A 20,630-nucleotide genomic window follows, 5' to 3' on the forward strand; every position below is an offset into this window, starting at 1 on the left:
AAAACGCCAAGCACTCAAACAGGAAGCTGCTTCAAAACTGAAATATTAAAAAAATAACAGTGGCTTTCTAGCTTTTTCTTCCTAAATGAAACTTCAATGAACTTGAGAGGCTGCCAAGAGCTTCCACATGAATTTCAGTCAAGATTCAGAGCAAAGCTACCCCCAAAGCCATGACCAGTGTGGGAAGGGAAGAGAGAACAGAGGAGGAAGAGCCCCCAAGGATGGACCCCATCCCTAACATTTTAAAAGGTCCTCGAGTTGACAAACTTGGACATAAGTAGCCTCATTCCCACAGCACAGTGCCCCCAGATTAAAAGTCTCAGTCATCCAGTGCTTGTCCTGTGGCCACAGCATGGATTTAGGGTCATCTTTATCCACCTCTGGAACTGAACTGTGGATCAGCAGCTCCCTGAGCAGAAATCTCACCTCCTGCTCCCCGTTCAGTGGGATTGGTGCTGTCATCCCACTGAAACCCCAAACCTGCCCATCTTGCAGCTGGGTTGCCCTGCCTGCAAGAGTGGTTCTGGTGGTGCACAGGTCTGCTGGTTGGGTCCTGGAATTCCATGATTTCCATGAGACTTGAGGGACATCTGTGTGGACAACACCAAGAGGCAAGGGGCATCATCCAACCTTGGGGAATGCTAAAAATGAGGGAATTTTTAACCTCACCCAGGAAGGAACTGTTTAATGAAGAAGCTGTGCAGCAACATGGGGATGCACCATGCAATATGGGATGGAGGGAAGAGGAGCAACAGATTTTCCAGATTTTCACCCTCCATGTCTCCTCTCAGGTCACTTTCTCCAAACTTCCCTTTATCCCTGCAAGGCACAGTTTACACCATCCTGTGGAACATCACTACCTAACACTAAAGCTGAGGACTTCCCAGACTGTGCAGTTGCCCAACACAAACAAATAAAATATCCTCAGGGGGAAAGGAAATAATTTTATGACCTCTCAAGCACATAAAGGAGCAAAATAAAAAATGATTGAAGATGGAGGAGAAAAATGGGCAGTGCTAAGCTCCCAGCCTGATGTGCAGCATATCAGTGCTGAACTAAGGGCCTAAATTTAGCAGCCCTGCCAAAATTACAGCAAAGAGATTGGGAATGTGTCCCCCAGTGTTGGTTCCTTTGGGTTTGGCACCATCCCTGTGACACGAGCCATTAGGTATTCAGCCCAAGGCTCAAGCTGAGGCCAAGGCCATGGGTGCAGCTGATCCAACACCTCCCAGAAGACCTCAGGTGGTGAAGGAGAGGGAGGAAAAACCCCAGGAGCAAGACTAACACTGATGTGGGAATTTGTCATGGTGACACTGATGGTACTGAGAGTCCTGCATGGTAATGATTGGTTTACAATAAAAATTACTCCAAAGGCTGGATCAGAAAAAGGATGGCTCAGTCCATCAAATCACTGTCAGCTGCAAATTAGGTTGCCCATCCCTAGGCAATGGGGAACATAATTGGCTTTGTCCATTGCTGGGTTTATTTTTATCTGTTCTGTTGAAATCAGGCTCTCTCCTCGCTCACACAAAGAGAGAGAAAAAAAGGGCTTGGTGCAGAAAGGCTCTTTCACTCCTTACACCTGCAATAAATGGGGCAAGTTTGCCCAGAATTTCTAAAATTAGTCAAGGCTTCTTTGAGGGGTTTCTTTCTGTCAGAGTGAGGTTATCTTCCTGGAAGAAAAGAAGGACAAATATGTATTTTAGCAGATGGAGTTCCAGGAGCCTTTGGCTGAAAAAACCCTTAAAACCCAAGTGGCTGGTTGGGTCCCCAGGGTTACATGAAGGGGGCTGGGGCTGAAAACCTCTTCTCTTCTCTTCTCTTCTCTTCTCTTCTCTTCTCTTCTCTTCTCTTCTCTTCTCTTCTCTTCTCTTCTCTTCTCTTCTCTTCTCTTCTCTTCTCTTCTCTTCTCTTCTCTTCTCTTCTCTTCTCTTCTCTTCTCTTCTCTTCTCTTCTCTTCTCTTCTCTTCTCTTCTCTTCTCTTCCTTTCCTCTCCTCTCCTCTCTCTCTCCTCCTCTCCTCTCCTCTCCTCTCCTCTCCTCTCCTCTCCTCTCCTCTCCTCTCCTCTCCTCTCCTCTCCTCTCCTCTCCTCTCCTCTCCTCTCCTCTCCTCTCTCACTCTCCTCTCTCTCCTCTCCTCTCCTCTCCTCTCCTCTCCTCTCCTCTCCTCTCCTCTCCTCTCCTCTCCTCTCCTCTCCTCTCCTCTCCTCTCCTCTCCTCTCCTCTCCCCTCTCCTCTCCTCTCCTCTCCTCTCCTCTCCTCTCCTCTCCTCTCTCCCTCCTCTCCTCTCTCCCTCCTCTCCTCTCTCCCTCCTCTCCTCTCTCCCTCCTCTCCTCTCTCCCTCCTCTCCTCTCTCCCTCCTCTCCTCTCCTCTCCTCTCCTCTCCTCTCCTCTCCTCTCCTCTCCTCTCCTCTCCTCTCCTCTCCTCTCCTCTCCTCTCCTCTCCTCTCCTCTCCTCTCCTCTCCTCTCTTCCTCTCCTCTCCTCTCCTCTCCTCTCCTCTCCTCTCCTCTCCTCTCCTCTCCTCTCCTCTCCTCTCCTCTCCTCTCCTCTCCTCTCCTCTCCTCTCCTCTCCTCTCCTGTAAGTAACTCTAAAGCCTGCCATAATTTGCTGAAATACTTACACCTAACACCTCCCTTCCCAGAGACTGATTGACACCATTGGATGCAGAGTAAAGTTGTTGGCAACCTGGTGTTTCTACAGAATGTGACAATGTCAGATGAGGTTTCAAAGTTGGAAAGAACCACCCAAGACTTCCCTGGGAGCAAAGGAACAGCTCCAAGCCATTACAACCCCCAGAGTCTCAGGCTTTGTTGCTTTTCTCACTGGGAAAACCTCTGCTTCAGACCTGGAGTGGATGCAATCTCCATCCCAGGGGTGACATCCAAGTGTCAGACAGTGGAGATTCCTCCCAACTCTCCTTCAGTATCCCATAGGTTAGGATTCAGCTCCAAATATTCCTGTTTTCAGACTATGCCCTTCTTCCTTGGCTAGCAGAGCTTCCACAAGATATTTTTCTGACATTACAGGGAATGGTGTGACTCAGGGAAGGAGAAAATAACTCCAGGTGACTCAGTGGAAGGGGGCACAGTGTCTCTCATCTCATCCTGGAGAATTTGCTGCTCTACTTCCTTTGCTCTGCCTTTTTCTCTCTTGAACTTCAGGACAGTTTAGGAGTCACCTGTGGACCTGGGAAATCTGCTCTGACCTTTATGTTGTCCCCAGTACAGGAGGAGATAACTACTCATAGGATCCTGTCCATCTGCAAAGGACAATAGCTCAGAGCTGGAGACCTCTAGAAATTACAAATGGCTCTAAAGAAGTAACAATTATTTATTTTCCACTTACTCCAAGAGGTTTGTGCCCCTTGCCTTGCTGCCTAGGGGCAGAGTAGCAACAAATGGCACTTGCCCAGCTTTGTACAACCAGGAGCTGCTGCAAAGTAAAAGAATCTTAAAAAAAAATATATTATAAAGACCCATGAAGAATTAGTGAAAGGTTTTTACTGTTGTTCTTGTTGATGTTATTGCTGCTCTTGCTGATATTGCTGCTGTGTTTGGTATTATTGGTCTTATTGCTGTCACTGCTGTTATTGTTATTATTCTTGTTTTATTATTCTTGTTGCTATTATTATTTGGGTGAAAATCACAGAGAGGTTTGCTTTGAAAATGATGAGGAGGATGATGATGACTTATTATTAATATTATGTTATTTTCATCATCATTATTATCAGTATTATCATCATTATTTAGGTGAAAATCACAGAAAGAAGTCTGCTTTGGAGGTATCTGCTTGCCCCTGTCTCATCCCCAGCCAAGCAGCAGCTTTGCCACTAACCCAGTGCCCCAGTTTCTTCTGGAAAAAACCCAGAAATAATACAAATAATTCTGAGACACCAAACCCCTCACATCTAACCTCAATAAATCAGGAGTCCTGCACTGGGGATTCACATGCCTGAGAGCTCTGTGGCTCAGGATGCTGCTGATGGGCTTTGGGTGGCTTTGCTGTGACACGGATTCCAGGTGACATCGTGCTGAGGTTGTCAGTGAAAGTCCTGGGGATTTGTGTCCCCAGAAACCATGCTAAGAAGCTTGTCCTGAAATGTGCTTGCTGGGGGATCCTGCCTAGAGCTGCACGTGATAAAAACATTAGTTATTCCTAAAAAATAAGATTATTTGGGTATTTTTTTATTTTTTTTTTTGCTAATTCTGTTCAACCTGCACTTCTACACCTGGGCGGGGTGACTGAGACCCTTTAAAACTCTGAGAAGAAATTCAAAATGCAACCCTGCTGGATGATGTAAAATGAAAATCAGGAGCCTTCTACCTTCCTCTTTAACTGCATCCAGCTGGCCTCCTTCTACCCTGCCTTCCAGTCATTTACAGCTATGCAAATGCTTTGGGAAAAAAAATGTTGCTGTTTTCTCATCTGCACTGCATGCCAGAAAATCAGGCAGTGTGTGTGTGTTTCCATAGGCTTTCTGTCAGCTGGGCCATCCTGCTGCTCTCATGCTTTAATCCAGTTGAACAGCACAATATGTTTCAGCCATACAGCTGGAAAAAAACACCAGGAAATCAGTCTCTACCTGGACACCATCAAAGGTGTCCCTTGGACCATCTGAAAAGTTGAGCAGGGTGATTTTGAGCAGAAAACTGTCATGTGTGAGTGGGAGAAGTGATGGAAAAGGACCAGAGGGCTGAGTCTCAAGAGGAGACTTGGGGCTCTGCTGCTCACCCTGGTTCCTGCTCCTGGGGAGGGACAAGAGGCACCCACAGCACCTCTGCCCTGTCCCTGGGTTCTTCTTGCTGAGAGATCTTACATTGGCAGCTAAAAGAATTTTCAAGATTATAGGGCCACAGAATTCCAGACTGGTTTGGGTTGGAAGGGACCTGAAAACTCATCCCAGGTTGCTCCAAGCCCCATCCAACCTTCAACACTGCCAGAGATGGGGGTCACAGCTTTTCTGGACAACCTGGGCCAGCATCTCACCATCCTTACAGCAAGGAATTTCCTCCTGAAATCTCATCTACATCTCTCCTCTTTCAGCTAGAAACCCTTTCCCCCTCATCCCATCACTCCAAAAGTCCCTCCCCAGCTTTCCTGGAGCCCCTTTCAGGCACTGGAAGGTGCCCTAAGGTCTCCCTGGAGCCTTTTCTTCTCCGGGCTGAACACCCCCAACACTCTCAGAGCTGCTCCAGCCCTTGGATCATCCTTCTGGTCTCCTCTGGAGAGCCAGGGATGGAATTGCATTGCTCCTCCCTGGGATATTCCTGCTTCCCTGTGCCTGATGCTGGCCCTGGTAGGACCTGTGTGCAGCACAGGGCAGGAACAACTTGGACGTGGCTGTGGTGGAGTTTGGCAGCAAAACCCTTCTGAGAGAGAGAATCACAAAGGGTTTGGTCTAAGTTGTGTGTTTAAGCTGGAAAATTGTTCAGGTTTGAGGGACTCTTCAACAGGATTTCTGTAAGGTTGGCCCCAGATGGCTTCAGCAGGGCTGGATTGGCCCCAGGTGACAGCTACTTAAATGGCAAAATATAAGATTACATTTTAAACAGTGCAATTTAACAGCCTAATAACATGATCTTTAAAAATTAAACAAGCAGGAAAAGCAAAACTAGAAGAGTTTTGCACAAATAAAGTCCCTCAGCCTGGGGGCTCCCCTAAGAAACTGAGTTGCATTTATTGAAGCTTCCCCTTGCAGGCTGTTGCTTGCACAGTCCCTTGCAGAGAGGGAATCCTTGGCACTCCCACTGTGTAAATTATTATTATTATTATTATTATTATTATTATTATTATTATTAATCCTCATGTTAGACTGTTCCCACATTCACAGTGACCTCTGTGGGAAAGTGCAGAAGCTTCCTGGGTGGTAAAAAGAGTTGCTCTCAACCTACATTAATTTTTAATTTTTTTTTTCCTCTAAAAGGGTTAACACACTAAACTTAATCAGCCTGGAATTTCCATGGTTTCCCTGTATATTTTCCCTAAATATTAATGTCCTGGCTTCAGCCTCTGCAGGGCCACCATATCACTGAGGTCTTTCACCCCATTTCTTGCTACCACTCAGCAAGGAAGGACAAATCAGACAGCACCACCTTGAAAATAAGCTCAGAACCTTACAGGACAGGTGTGACACCTATTTATGGGCTTGATTTTAAACCACTGCCCCTTCATTTCATTTATGAGTCCATTATAGGGTTTATTTTGACAGTTCCCCAGTCGTGTTCCTGCAGTCTTTTTGGCCATAAACTGCTCACAGTGGGATGTGCAGCTTATTATTTGGTGTGTAGGCTCTGTGCACCCCACAAGCTGATGAACCATGTACAATTTATTCATTGGATTTAAAGCCTGGTTAAATCAGCAGCTAATAGGAAGCCTTCCTTGCTCTCTCTGAAACATTTAATGTTGTAAAAGTGGTTAGGAAATGGGGAGTATTGTTACAGCTTTTGCTTTACAACATGCTGCTGTCCTTCTTACACAAATAACTTCAGATTTTTATCTATATCCAGGAATCCCAGTTCTGAGAGCTTTTGGTAAATCTGCTTATATTGAGATTTTTTCCTGAAATTCCAGTTTCAGGGAGGTGTCTACTCCAGAAGTTGCAGTTTCTGACTTGCCAGGCTGGATGCTACAGAAAGATAGGAAATGGAATGGACATAAAACCCCAAAACACAAGAACCTTGAAAAGCTACAGACACCCAAAATCATCCAAGGATGTAGGTATGTGTTCATGTCTCTGTTTGTGCATGCATATATATATATATAAATAGATATAGTACACATATATATACATCTATACACATATAAATACATAGATATAGTTTCAAGATTAAGATTTTAGCCACCAGTTCAGAGCTTGGGTAGAGAATGCTTTCTATGTGACTTAGCCATGCATACACAGTTGACCTAGAAACCATCAGCTTTTTTCATATTCATGTTTTCATGTCATTGTTTCTACTGGAATCTGGTTCCAAATCTGGTTTTTATTAATTTTTCCTTCTTCATTTAATGAGTATATATATATATATTATTTTTTTAAGGGGCCTAGTATAGGATCACAAACAATTTATCCCTCAGCACAAACAGTCACAGAAATCCTGGATTTGGAGGATGCTCAGGCATTAAATGTTTAAAATTTTTTTCCTCTAAAAGGGTTAACACAATAAACATAATCACCCTGGAATTTCCATGGTTTCCCTGTATATTTTCCCTAAATATTAATGTCCTGGCTTCAGCCTCTGCAGGAGCACCATATCACTGAGGTCTTTCACCCCATTTCTTGCTACCACTCAGCAAGGAAGGACAAATCAGACAGCACCACCTTGAAAATAAGCTCAGAACCTTACAGGACAGGTGTGACACCTATTTATGGGCTCCACCTCTGGGCCAAGGGACTTATTTTCTGTCATTCCTGCCACACAACCTCACCTGCTTTTTCACAGCCCTCATGCCAGAGGCTCTGCAACCTCCCCAGCCAGTCTTTGCCATCCTCACCACCAGAAATATCTTCCTAATATCTGATATAAATCTTTCTAGCTACAAATGAAGACAAATTTCATGTCGTCCCTCTGATGTTACTTGTAGAGAACAAAGTCCTCCCTTTATTTTTCAGCGTGCTTCTGTATTATTCAAAAGTATTAATCCTCTTCCTCCTACTCTTCTGTTTATAAGAGTCCTAATTTACTTTTCCCTTCCAGGTTTTACTTTATAAACCTGTGATCCTCCACGTAGGGACTGTCTGGATGTAGTGATCCAAAAGACTGGTTCCCACTGCTCCTCATAAAAGAAATTTTGTATTATATAAAATGGAAAAAAAAAAACCCAAACCAAGAGAAAAAACCTCTCTCAGGAGTTGAAAAACAAAAAAAAAAGCATTTTTGATGCTGCTTTTGGTTGCCTGAGGCAGCAGGACACCCCCCTCCTGCCCTGGCTTTGGGGAAGATGGAGAAAAATTCTGCTCCAGGGGCCAGTTCAGAGCTGAGGGTGGAGGGCAACACACTCAGGCATTTCAGCTGATCCCATCTCTTGATGTTCAGCAGTTTTAGCATAGTAAGAAATAACACCAGAAGTGCTTGCTGAGGTTTTGATGCATCAGACACTCGAACCCTCAGAGTTAGAGCAGGGGCCAGAAATATCCATGGGTTTAAGACCCATTTTTTCACCATTTTTACAGCCGTGCTTTAGTCCCTCACTTCCATGATGTGGAACAGAAGCTGAAGTGAGTCAGCTCCTCTTGAACTCCACAGCTGAGCCCATTTAGGATAAAAGATCACTTCTTCTTCATAACTAGGGGCTACTATCAGACTCGTGTCATCAGCAGTGCAAGGAAAGGATGGCAAGACTTGCCAGGGCAGACATCATCCTCACCATCTCTCCCCTGCCTGGAAACTGTTTTTTCCAAGAGATTAAAATGCCCATCCATCCTGCTGCCTCCGAGCTGGGAGATAAGGTCTATCTCTAGGTCTAACTGTCCTAAAAAGAGGAACTGCCAGGAGTGAAGCTGACAAGGAGCTGGGGAAGGCAGGAGAAGGGGAAGAGGGGAAGAAGTTAAGAGAAAACAGAAGATTCTGGCATCACTGGGCTGAAGGGAAGCGTCACCACTGACATCACTGGAAGTAGGAGTGAGCCTGATCTAAAAAAGCAATTTAGTCTATGAGCTTTTCCTTCCAAATGAGCAGTAAGTGCCTTCCCTCTCAAAGAATCCAGTGCTGTGATAGTGCCTTCTATTCCATTTTAAATTGATTGGCTTTATGGCCCAGTGCTGGGGAATTGCCCTAGCATGATCTCCTCAGGCTCATGTTTCTAATTCGGGAAACTCTAAATCTAGATGCCCTGAAAATCCATGCTGTTGCTTCTGGCCTGTGCTGGAGGGTAATCTCCATTTCCCAGGCAGAATAAAAGGCTGGGGATGTAGGTGAGATGATCAAAACCAAGCAAAGCAAATCAGAAATTGCCAAAGGGGAATGTTTGCACTCAGAGAGCTCAGGTGTAGAAATAAACCACAGGTAAAAATAAACCACAGTGGTTATTCTGCAACGAGTGCTTCAGCTGAGGGAATTCAAACACTGTTTTTGCATTCTCTAAGAAACCAGTTAGCACTGGAAGGGCTGTGTCCTGCCACTGGGATCTTTGGGCAACAGATGGATAGCAAACACAGCTCCAAGTCCATGTTCTTCCTTTGCACGTCTGTGTTCAGCCTCACTTAGGACAGCAGACCCTGCACTTGTGCTCCCAGGTGACAATAAATCTCTCCAGTGAAAACAAAAAGCTTGAAAAAGATGCAGTACCTTGTGCTGAAGGAGGATGTGGCTGGAGAGCTGCAGGAATTGTCCCTGTGAAGTATGGGAAGAGCTGAAGAAGCTGCTCTCTGCACTGGAGCAGAGCTCATAACTCTGGAGTTGAGATGGGAAGAGCTCACCCACAGGGAATTATTTTACCTTTGGAGCACACATGAAATCCTGGCTGCTGCCAAAGAAGTTGTGCATGCCTAACCATGGCCGTAGATCATCCTCATAAAGGCCAAAGAGAAGCTCATATATAAGTGAAGTGAGAAGTTTTTTGACACTGGCTGTAATAAATAGCAGCACATTTAGAAGAGAAAAAAATGGGTTTACGTGCCTGAGGTATGAAAAAAGTTATAGCTGTGCCTGATTTACTCCAAGGAAATATTTAAGGCTGTTGAATCATTAGATAAAAAGCTGATTTTGAAATGTCAGGAATCAGGGAGGATAACAGAACTGTCAATTTCCCCCATTAAAAACTCCTTTGTATTTTGCCTACTTTTCTCTGTTTCTAATAACAACCCGTTAAAAAAAACCAGAACCAAAACAAAACAAAACTGCACTCACAATTTGGTGGTATTTGCTGTTCTATTTTAATACTACCCATTAGTTCTTTCCTCCCTGCTTTTTAATATTTACACATACCATCAAATACTGGGCAAAATTTCTCTGCTGCAAAAAAAAACCAACAAAAAAAAACCAATCCCATGAGTAAAAACCAATTACATGTGGCTGGAGCTGGAGGTTCTGCACAACTCCAGAGTTTTATTGAGTTTAAAGCAGCTGAAGACTTCTCCATTAGAAGCAGTCCATGAGAACATAATGCCAGGCATTGTTACTTCTTAAAAATAATGCATAATTTAGGATGGATATAACTGCCTCGGGAAAAATCAACAGCTCTTCTGGAGGATAATATAGAAATGATAATGAGGTGACTTAGAGCAAACATTGTGGCCAAGAGCATCAGTTTGACACAAGAAACTCTTCAGCCCGAAGGATTCCAGCCTGCTTTCAAATCCTCACTATTCCCTCCATCTCAGGTGCACTCAAGGATGCTTCTGCAGCTCGAGTAATCCGTGCCTGTGCTTCAATGTGCTGTGTCAAATCCCAGGAATCCATCCCAGGAGGGAGAAAAAGCTGCCAGCCTTCAGCTGAGCAACCAGGGAGAGGCTGGGAATACCTTGGGGCCTTCCATAGCTCCCATTGGAGTCAAATCAAGGACTGAGGTCTCATCCTAAACTGGGGGGGAGTGTTGATCAGCTGGAAGGCAGGAGAGCTCTGCAGAGGGACCTGGACAGACTGGAGAGTTGGGATGATCCCAATGGGATGAGGTTCAACACGGCCAAGTGCCGGGTCCTGCCAGACGACGTCTTTTCCCAGGCAACTTTCAGCAAGACAAGAGGGCACAAAGGGTCTCAAGTTGTGCCAGAGGAGGTTTAGGTTGGAGATTAGAAAGAACTTCTTTCTGGAGAGGGTGATCAGACATTGGAATGGGCTGCCCAGGGAAGTAGTGGATTCTCCATGTCTGGAGATCTTTCCAAAGAGCCTGGATGTGGCACTGAGTGCCATGGGCTGGGAACCACGGGGGGAGTGGATCAAGGGTTGGACTTGATGATCTCTGAGGTCCCTTCCAACCCAGCCCATTCTATGATTCTATGATTCTATGATTCTATGATCCTCCAAATCTCATCCTCCAGCTGTCAACAAAACCTCTGCACTGACCTGAGGGGCAGAGGACAGCCCTCTCCATCAGATTTGGAGCCTTTTGATGGAAAACTCAACTGTTGATATATTATCAAGAGAAGCTGTGGTCCCTAAAACAGTATTTAAACCCAAATGGCAGCGATTTGGACAGAAATATTCTCTTCCAAAGAAAGGCTGTAGGGAAATTCCACCTGGTAGTTTTGTTTCCCTGCCTGATGTGAACTCAGGAACAGAGAGGGGAAAAGTTAAGCCTCATAAACTGCTAAGTAGAGAACTCTGTCTTCTGATTATCCTCTAGCAGCATTTTCAAAAACACTGAAATCTCTCAGTTTATATTCTCAGTTTTATATTCTACAAAACCAAAAGTATTTGGAAGGTTCTTAAAAAAAAAAAAAAGGAAAGTGGGAAAAATAATCTCAATTTAAAATATATTTATCAGAACACACCAACCAAATGGAAGTCTTATGGAAAACAAAAGGGGAACCCACCAGACCAGAAAAGGAATTTTAAGCCAGGCTCAGCACTGAACCCAGGTTGTCTCATGGTGTTACCAGACATCTGCCACCAGGAATGTTCCTGCTCAGGACATGCTGGAGAGCTACAATTCTGTATTTCCCAGCTCTGGCCTTTCTCCCTAATTCAAGGATATCCATGACATATCAGCACATCCCCCAAGGGCAGGGTACCCCACAGAAAGCCCCCCTGAGCATCCCTCCCCATAGCACCCAGCTGGATGCTCTCCAGACCTGTGGAGTTTGGGTGATGGATTGCTCAGCATTGCTCCTGCCTCTGCTCCCATTCCCAGCCTGGGGTCCCCACACATTGATCTGCCCCAAGAAGTGGCAGCTGGGGGTGAGCCCCCCAAGGGAGATGTCTGGGCTGCAGCTGGTTTTTAGGCAGAAATACAGCTGGAGCACAGCTACTCTATCTAAAACCTTTCCCTGCTCAGCTCCTCTCCCTCTAAACTACTCCCTGGCCTTCCCAAAACAGAGAGAGCCAGGAAACAGCTTCCATCTATAATAATTACAGGAGAGTTTCCCTTGCCCTTGCACTATTTATTGCTTTTGCCCTTACTATCCATTGCTTGAGACAGGAGAGACTATTAAAGATCCAGATATTTCTTTCTGGACTGGCTCGAGTAGAAATTCCCCTCTTTTTCTCCACCTCCCATGTTGGGGAGGGACAGAGCTGGTTTGTCCTCTGGGAACCATGGAACATCCAGAGCTGGAGACTGCAGTGGGGGGCACAGACACTTTCCAGTGGGAACGTGATGCTCTGCTGGTGCTGTGGGTAAGGCACAGGAATTCTTCAATTATCCTCTTCTAATTTGTCCCCAGAGTTACCCGTGGCATCTCCCTCCCTCATTTCCCCCCCAAGGCCATCAAGGAGGGAAAGAGGAATTTTGGTAATTACAGATGAGGCTGGAAAGAGGCAGGGGAGGGGGTACACATCCTCACTGACCCCGGGACAGGGGTTTAGCAAGGAAATCGCTCTCCTGCCAAGAATAATGATGATTATCCAGAACTGTGACGTCCTAATGTTGGTTACATCACTAACCCATCGCCAGGCACCCTCACACCCATCTCCAGCGCCTTGTGGTGACCAAAGGAGCCGAGATAAGAAAATCTACGAGGGGATTGGGCTGCCGAGGGACACGATGGGGACAGCCCGGGGGGATTGCTGTCACCTGGTTGAGGGGACAAGGGCACAGACGCCTTACAAGGCGGCCAAAGCCAAGGGGAGCTGAGATCTCCCCCTCCAGTAGAAGGCGTAGAAGGAGGAGAGGGGAGATCCCCAAATTTCCCCCCCCCCACCCAGGGCATCCCGGGGGGGTGCCCCGTGGCACAAGGGGGCAGGGGGACACGGGTGGGGTCCTTAGGACCCGCCAGCAGCCCCGAGGAGCCCTGCAGCCAGCGAGGATTTGCATTCAAGGGCCACCCCCTCCCAACCCCCCGATCCTCTCATCCCTCCTCCCCCCACCTTCTCCCTCCTTCTCTCTTCCCCAAACCATCTGCAAAACTTGAGCCCCGCACATCCCGACAGGGGTTATTTGGAGGCATTTCTCAAAGTTGCCGGGACGGCTGCATCCTCCATCCCCCCACCCAGTATGGAGAGGGGGGACAGCTCCCCCCCAAATCCCCCCTAAACACAGCGGGGTGCAATGGGGAGAAGGGTGCTGAGGTTCTGAGCTGCTACTAAAGCCTCTGTGCCAGCTCCTTACAACAACAAACTGTTGTAATTTCCCCTTTCGCCCTTATTCTCCGCCCCTCCCTCTCTTTTTTTTTCTTTTTTAAAGGGGGGTGAGGGGGTTGCCAGGTGCACTTTGCCTGCCGGTCCCCCCCATGTTGCTCCCGCCTCAGGAAAATGAATGATGCAGCAGTTTAATTAGGAAGGAGCGGTGCGTCCATATTGCACGGGTTGAAGGAGAGCTCCGGTAAGATGGTGCACGTCCGCGGGCGCGGAGGCAGCGCCCTTGCCCGCGGAGAGAGCTGCAGGGCGTATAGGATGCTGCGGGGAGCCCCGGGCTCCCCTTCCCGCACCTGCAGCTTTGCCCATCAACTTTTTGCTCCCGAGCTGCGGTTCCAGTTAAGTCTCTTCCCAGCCGAATCAACCCGGGCGGGGGGGGGGGGAGGGCTGCGCGGGGGTGGGTGTTGCGGGGTTCCCGGGGGTGTTGCGGGGTTCCCGGGGGTGCTGCGGGGTGCCCGGGGTGGGAGTGCGGGTTACCTGCTTCCTGCGGGGTGCGCAGCCCCTCGGTCCCGTTGTGCGTGGAGATGCGCGCATCTCTATGCCCGAGGATGGATGTGCGCGCTCGGGGATGTGCGTGTGTGTGTGCGCGGGTGCGGACATGTGCGGACGGCGGGGATGACACCGGCACCTCGAGGGACACTTCCCTGCCCTTCCCGCATCCCTTCCCTCCCGGCGGGGCTGCGAGCTGAGGGGGAGCAGAGCCCGCAGCTCCCCCCCCTCTTTTACCTCCCCGGCATCTCGCCCGCCAACTTTCATCTACGGGCAAAACCCGCGCAAGCTCCCGCTGCGCCCCGCGGATCCTCCGCCCCTCCCGCGCAGCGCCGTTACCTGCCTTGCGGCTCCCGGGCGGGCAGATACCGGCCGGCGGCACTGCCCTCCTCCGCGGGCGCGGTCCCTCCGCTTCCGCGCAGATTCCGCGGTGGCGAAGGAGCCGGGTGGAAGGATGCGAAAGGTGCCGGCTGCCTCCCCGGAGGTTTTTGGCTTTGCCTGCGCGGCGAGCGGGAGGCTGCAGGATCCGGGAAAGGCTGAAGCCGCGGTAGCGGGACAGAAGGGAAGAAAGAGAGAGGGAGGACGGGAGGAGGAGGAGGAGGAGGAGCGGCGGGGGGAGCCGGGGCGGCCGGGCCGGGACACCGCTGCCCTTCTCCGGGGCCCGCCGGGCTGCCCTCCGCCGCAGCTCCGGTACCTCTGCTGGAGATTGCAGTCAGAGCATCTTTGATTTCCTCCAGAGTTGGGTTTCTTTTTTTTTTTTTTCTTTTTTTTTAATAATTTTTTTCCTTAGGAAGGGGGAGAGTGCCAATTGTGACCCATCCTGGAGGCTTTTTCCTCCTTGATTCTTCTTGCCTTTTTTTTTTTTCCTTTTTCCTCCCCCATCTGCTCGTTTCCCACTTCCATCCTCTCTGCCAACCAGCCCCCTCCCTCCTTCTTTAAAAAAAAAAAAAAAAAAGCAGGGAAAAAAAAAAAAAATGTAGAGTCAGGGCTTCCCAAATGCGCGCCCCCGACCTGGTGCCAAGCGCGCCCCCTTCATTTGTTCCCCTTCTCCAAGCTCATTTTCATGACGTGGAAAAGCCTGATCCAGGGCAACAACAGCACCACACACACACACAGACACACACACACACACACGGGTGGGGGGAAGCAGCGCAGCCCAAGCTCCGCCGCCGCGCCCCAGCCCTCCCGCTCCGCGCTGCCGGGGCCCGCGGAAGGCGGCGGCGGCGGCGCTGGAGCCTGCAGCAGCCCCTCTGCTCCCTCCCTCCTCCATTGAGTGTGCCAAACAGCAGCTCTGCATCCTAAAGAAGATCATTGAGGGGCTCATTGCATTCCCAGCACGTCTCAGGCTTGCTTCTTTTTTTTTTTTTTTTTTTTTTTCCCTTTTTTTTTTCCCTTTTTTTTTTTTTTTTTCCCTTTTGCCTCAGCTTCAGCAGGAGTAGAGCGAGAGGGAGAGAGAGAGACACAGAGAGGGAGAGACAGAGAGAAACCAGCAATCTTTAAACTCGAGCTTTTTTTTTTTTTCCTTCCCCTCGATTTTGGGTTTGGTTTTTTTGGGGTTTTTTTGTAACGATGTGCTAAACCCTCTCCTGCAAACCGGTAAGTACAACCTTTCTGGATCCTTTTGTTTCTGCCTAGGGTCAAAGACACCCCCTCCTCCAAAAAGAAGATCTAATAATCCTCTTTTTTTTTTTTTTTATTTTTATTTTTTATTACAGCCCTTGCAGAAGAGAAAGAACTTAAGTGGCTAATATCTTGCAAAGGAGACAGAGAGACTGATACTGCAATATAGCTCTCATCTCTCTCCCTTCTTCCCAATTAGATGCTGGTTTTAATTGCAGAGGGTATTTCTCTTTTCATGCTTTCAACCATCTCCCCTTCCCCACAGGGGAGGGTTTCATTTGCAAGTTGATCCTAAGGATTTCTGTTCCTCTGGCATTTCTCTCCCCTAAACGCCTCTTTCTGCTCTTAAGTTTGCGGATGGGGGGCAAAATCTCCTAGTTCTTAAAGGCAAAAAGGACCTTTTCTGGTGAAAGACTAAAAGCAACGATCGCTCCGAATTATTCCAGTGGGCATTTCAGTGATCCAAGGAAGGCTGCATCACCGCCGGTATTATTTCCATCCTTAGCCCTTCTCTCTGCCCAAACATTTAAAATATCTGCTGAAAGGAAGGGTGAAACCATATGTTGAAGGAGCTGCATCTCATTAGTCCAGTATTATTTTCATCTGATTGGAGAAGAATGGTGTCTTCATTCGGAAACCTATATAGTAGGATAGATAATGTATCAGCTGGTAAGTGTCAAGGTATTTTTTTTTTTATTTATTTATTTTTTTCTTCCACTTTCAGCCTTTCTAACCGGGTCTCCTGCTTGCTCCTGGGGGCACAAAATACCCTAATCCAAGGCAGGCTGAGCGTTTCAATCCTAGGTGCCTCTTCAGCTGTCACTTCCCTTTAGATCTGCTGATCGCATGGGCATGTGCTTTAGAAAAAAAAATTTAATCATCTCTAAATGCTTTAATCAGCTAAAATGACTAATATGTGGCATGTATTTATCTGAGAATATACCAGTTGCATTAATTCATTGGTGTGTTTGGAAGGGGAAGATTTTCTGTTAAATCAGGGTTGTTAACCATTCACTATGTTCAAGCTACCGGGTTGAGGGGGGGAGGGAGGGGAGGGGGGAGATGGGATTTCTGAAGGGAACCATTTGCCAGGGACATCAGGAAACCTTGCACATTCCTTTGAACTTGTGTGTGGAATATATTGAGCCTGGAGGGCAAGAGATGGAAGGGCTGAGATTCCATAACTTTGGGAGTTTGCACGTCTGGGAGATGTAGTGCGACACTGGAGAAAAGAAAGCTGCCCACTGGTGTTTCCCCCTGTGGGCTGTGAATGGCTGCAAAGCTCAACCTGCCAAGGAGGAGGAGGTGTGTGTAGCTCCAAACACTGGTCCTACAGTGGGAAACATGTCAAGATGCAACACGTTCAGCCTTGTGTGCTCATGTCGTTGTGTGGTCTGCGTGTGCTGTCCTCTTTATAGGTGGCATTTACCAAAGGGGGGGGGGGATCAGGGAGGTTGGTATTGCCTGTGGTGAAGCCTTCTGACATCTCTCTAAGTGTCAATCAGGGCAGGGCTCGTCCATCTGACACCCCTAGAGTTGGTGGTGAACGTCTGCCCAACAACTGCTGAACTTTCCAGGAGCCTCGCCCAAGTCTAGCAGGTATAGAGGGGCTTGGTAAAAGGAGCAGGGCGGGACGTAAATACTGAAATCTGCATTTTTTTTTCCTTCCCGTTGCAGTTTTGTAAACATCAACAAATGATGAAACCTTCCACGGCAGAGACACTTCATAAAGGAAGGATGTTGTGGATAATTCTTCTAAGCACAATTGCTCTAGCATGGACTACACCAATTCCCTTGATAGAGGACTCGGAGGAGCTCGATGAGCCCTGCTTTGATCCATGTTACTGTGAAGTGAAGGAGAGCCTTTTCCATATACATTGCGACAACAAAGGATTTATAAATATTAGCCAGATAACAGAGTCGTGGTCGAGACCTTTTAAACTTTATCTGCAGAGGAATTCCATGAGGAAATTGTACACCAACAGTTTTCTTCACTTGAACAATGCTGTGTCTATTAACCTTGGGAACAACGCACTGCAGGACATTCAGACGGGGGCTTTTAATGGGCTCCGGGTTCTGAAGAGGTTGTATTTGCACGAAAACAAATTGGACATTTTCAGGAACGACACTTTCCTGGGTTTGGAAAGTCTGGAATATCTGCAGGCAGATTACAATGTCATTAAACGGATTGAAAGCGGGGCGTTTCGAAACCTAAGCAAATTGAGGGTCCTCATCCTGAATGACAATCTTATCCCCATGCTTCCCACCAACTTATTTAAGTCCGTGTCCTTAACCCACTTGGACTTGAGGGGGAACCGGCTCAAAGTCCTTTCGTACCGCGGGATGTTGGACCATATTGGCAGGAGCCTGATGGAAATCCAGCTGGAGGAGAACCCCTGGAACTGTACGTGTGAGATCGTGCAGCTGAAGAGCTGGCTGGAGCGCATCCCCTACACCGCCTTGGTGGGGGACATCACCTGCGAGACCCCCTTCCACTTCCACGGGAAGGACCTGAGGGAGATCAAAAGAAGCAAGCTCTGCCCCATGCTCTCCGACTCCGAGGTGGAAGCCAGCTTGGGCATCCCTCAGCTGTCGTCCAGCAAGGAGAACGCGTGGCCTACGAAGCCTTCCTCCATGCTGTCCTCCTTCCATTTCACCGCTTCCTCCGTTGAGTACAAAACCTCCAACAAACAGCCCAAACCCACCAAGCAGCCCAGGGCTCCCCGGCCTCCCCCGACGTCCCGGGGTCTGTACCCGGGGCCCAACCAACCGCCCGTGGCTGCCTACCAGACCCGGCCCCCCATCCCCATCATCTGCCCCACCGGGTGCTCTTGCAGTTTGCACATCAACGACCTGGGCCTGACGGTCAACTGCAAGGAGCGAGGGTTTCACAACATCTCCGAGCTCCTGCCCAGGCCCTTGAACGCCAAGAAGCTCTACCTGAGCGGGAATTTGATCCAGAAAATCTACCGCTCCGATTTCTGGAATTTTTCCTCTTTGGATCTCTTACACCTGGGGAACAACCGCATCTCCTACGTGCAGGACGGGGCTTTTATCAACCTCCCGAATCTCAAGAGCCTCTACCTGAACGGCAACGACATCGAGCGGCTCACCCCGGGCATGTTCCGGGGCCTGCAGAGTTTGCATTACCTGTACTTCGAGTACAACCTGATCAGGGAAATCCAGCCGGCGGCCTTCAGCCTCATGCCCAACCTGAAGCTCCTCTTCCTCAACGACAACCTGCTCCGCACCCTCCCCACCGACGCCTTCGCCGGCACCTCCCTGGCCCGCCTCAACCTGCGCAACAACCACTTCTTGGCGCTGCCGGTGGCCGGGGTGCTGGAGCACCTGCACGCCATCGTCCAGATCGACCTGAAGCTCAACCCTTGGGACTGCACCTGCGACCTGGTACCCCTGAAGCAGTGGCTGGAGGCCCTCAGCTCGGTCAGCGTGGTGGGCGAGGTGCTGTGTGCCAGCCCCGAGCGCTTGGCTCGCCGAGACCTCCGCTCCCTGGAGCTGGCGGCCCTTTGCCCCGCCGCCCTCCGTCCCCCAGCCGCCGCCGCCGCTTCGCCCCCCGCCGCCCCTTCGCCCCCCTCCGCCACCGGCCCCGCCGCCTACGAGCTCCCGACCTCGGCCGCCGCCGCCGTGCCGCTCTCCGTCCTCATCCTCAGCCTCCTCGTCCTTTTCTTCTCCGCCGTCCTGGTGGCCGCCGGGCTCTTCGCCTTCGTGCTGCGCCGGCGGCGGAGGAAGCTGCCGTTCCGCGGGCCGCGGGGGGAGGCGGCCGACCTGGGGGGGGTCCCGCTGCGATGCCCGCGGCTCTGTGAGGAGGGAGGCGGCGAGGGAGGCGGCGGGGGGGCCGGCGGGGAGAGGTCCCCGGAGAAGGCACCCCCGGCGGGCCACGTCTACGACTACATCCCGCACCCGGTGACCCAGATGTGCAACAACCCCATCTACAAGCCGCGGGAGGAGGAGGAGGAGGAGGCGGCGGGGGGCGGCGGGGGGGAGGCGGCCGAGCTGCTGCGGGGCCCCGGCGATCGCTTCGCCGTCGCCGCCGCCGCCGCCGTCCAGGAGCCGGGAAGCAACTACCGCACTTTGCTGGAGAAGGAGCAGGAGTGGAGCCTGGCCGTGTCCAGCTCGCAGCTCAACACCATCGTGGCCGTCCATCCCCAGCACCCCGCGGGCGGCGGGCTGGCGGCGGGCGGCGGAGGGCTCGGGGTGGGGGGAGCGGCGGCGGCGGGAGGTGCCCCCCGGGACCGCGACCGCCCCCCGCCCTGCGCCGTGGGCTTCGTGGACTGCCTGTACGGCACCGTGCCCAAGCTGAAGGAACTGCACGTCCATCCCCCTGGCATGCAATACCCGGACCTCCAGCAGGACGCCAGGCTGAAAGAAACCCTTCTCTTCGCGGCCGGCAAGGGCTTCTCAGACCACCAAACCCCCACAAGCGAATACCTCGAGTTAAGGGCCAAACTCCAAACCAAGCCGGATTACCTCGAAGTCCTGGAGAAGACCACGTACCGGTTCTGACCGCCGCCCCGCCGCCCGCCCCGGCATCGCCGCATGCGAGTAGAGGATACAGCTGTGCGCTCTCCCCCGCCAGATGTGAGCGCTGCGGGGAAGGGCCGTTCTCAGATCATTAATCGATGAAGTGCCTTCGCAGACTTTTGCCAGCAGATGTTAATCAATCATTATTTTTTATACTGAAACTGAGACTTTGACTGTGCCATGTCTAAGGTATATTATTATAATTATTATTATTATTATCGGGGATCTTTGTATTGATCCTGATGAAGTAAATTCTATGTGTGTCTTTTTTTATTATTTTTATGTTTTGTTTTCTTTGTTGTTGGTTTGTTGTTTGCTTTTTTTTCTTTTTCTTTTTTTTTTTTTTCTTTTTCTTTTTTCTGTTGCAGTAAACTTCCTTTATATTTTCCCTTGGAGGGGAGAGGGAGGGAAGTTGGCATTTTGTGGCTTGCTTTCTTCTTGCCCATCATGGCACAGATTCTGTACATTTATTTAAAAAGGAAAAAAAAAATGCAAAGAAGCAAACGAGCGCAGTTTGCTGCATGCCTGGAAACTGCAAGAGGGAAGGGAGGGGAGGGTCTTGCTCGAATGTCTCACTCTTGTCTCTCTCCCTCCCTCGCACGCACACTCACCTTCACCGCCACCCCCGCCACCAGCCCGGCCCCTCCGCGCAGCTCCCGCCCCCGCGTAAGGCAGGAGCGGGGTCCCGCTGGCCGCGGAAGGGAATCCCGTGGGCTGGGGGATGCCACCCGGAGCCCAGCAGCCCAAA

At 49.7% G+C, this 20,630-nt stretch overlaps 1 protein-coding gene across 1 annotated transcript; it reads left to right on the top strand.

Moving 5' to 3' along the window:
- Positions 1 to 17,035: 17,035 nt before the first annotated feature.
- Positions 17,036 to 19,864, top strand: SLITRK3 (SLIT and NTRK like family member 3). The gene has a single exon (XM_030456241.1). It carries the CDS (start codon positions 17,036 to 17,038, stop codon positions 19,862 to 19,864), a length of 2,829 nt encoding a protein of 942 aa, XP_030312101.1.
- Positions 19,865 to 20,630: the final 766 nt, after the last annotated feature.

Source organism: Calypte anna, chromosome 9 (genome assembly GCF_003957555.1).
Source record: "Calypte anna isolate BGI_N300 chromosome 9, bCalAnn1_v1.p, whole genome shotgun sequence".
NCBI lineage: Eukaryota > Metazoa > Chordata > Aves > Apodiformes > Trochilidae > Calypte > Calypte anna.

What these genes read in the sequence shown, in the direction of transcription:
- SLITRK3 (XM_030456241.1), top strand. Translation starts at nt 17,036, where the DNA reads ATGATGAAACCTTCCACGGCAGAGACACTTCATAAAGGAAGGATGTTG.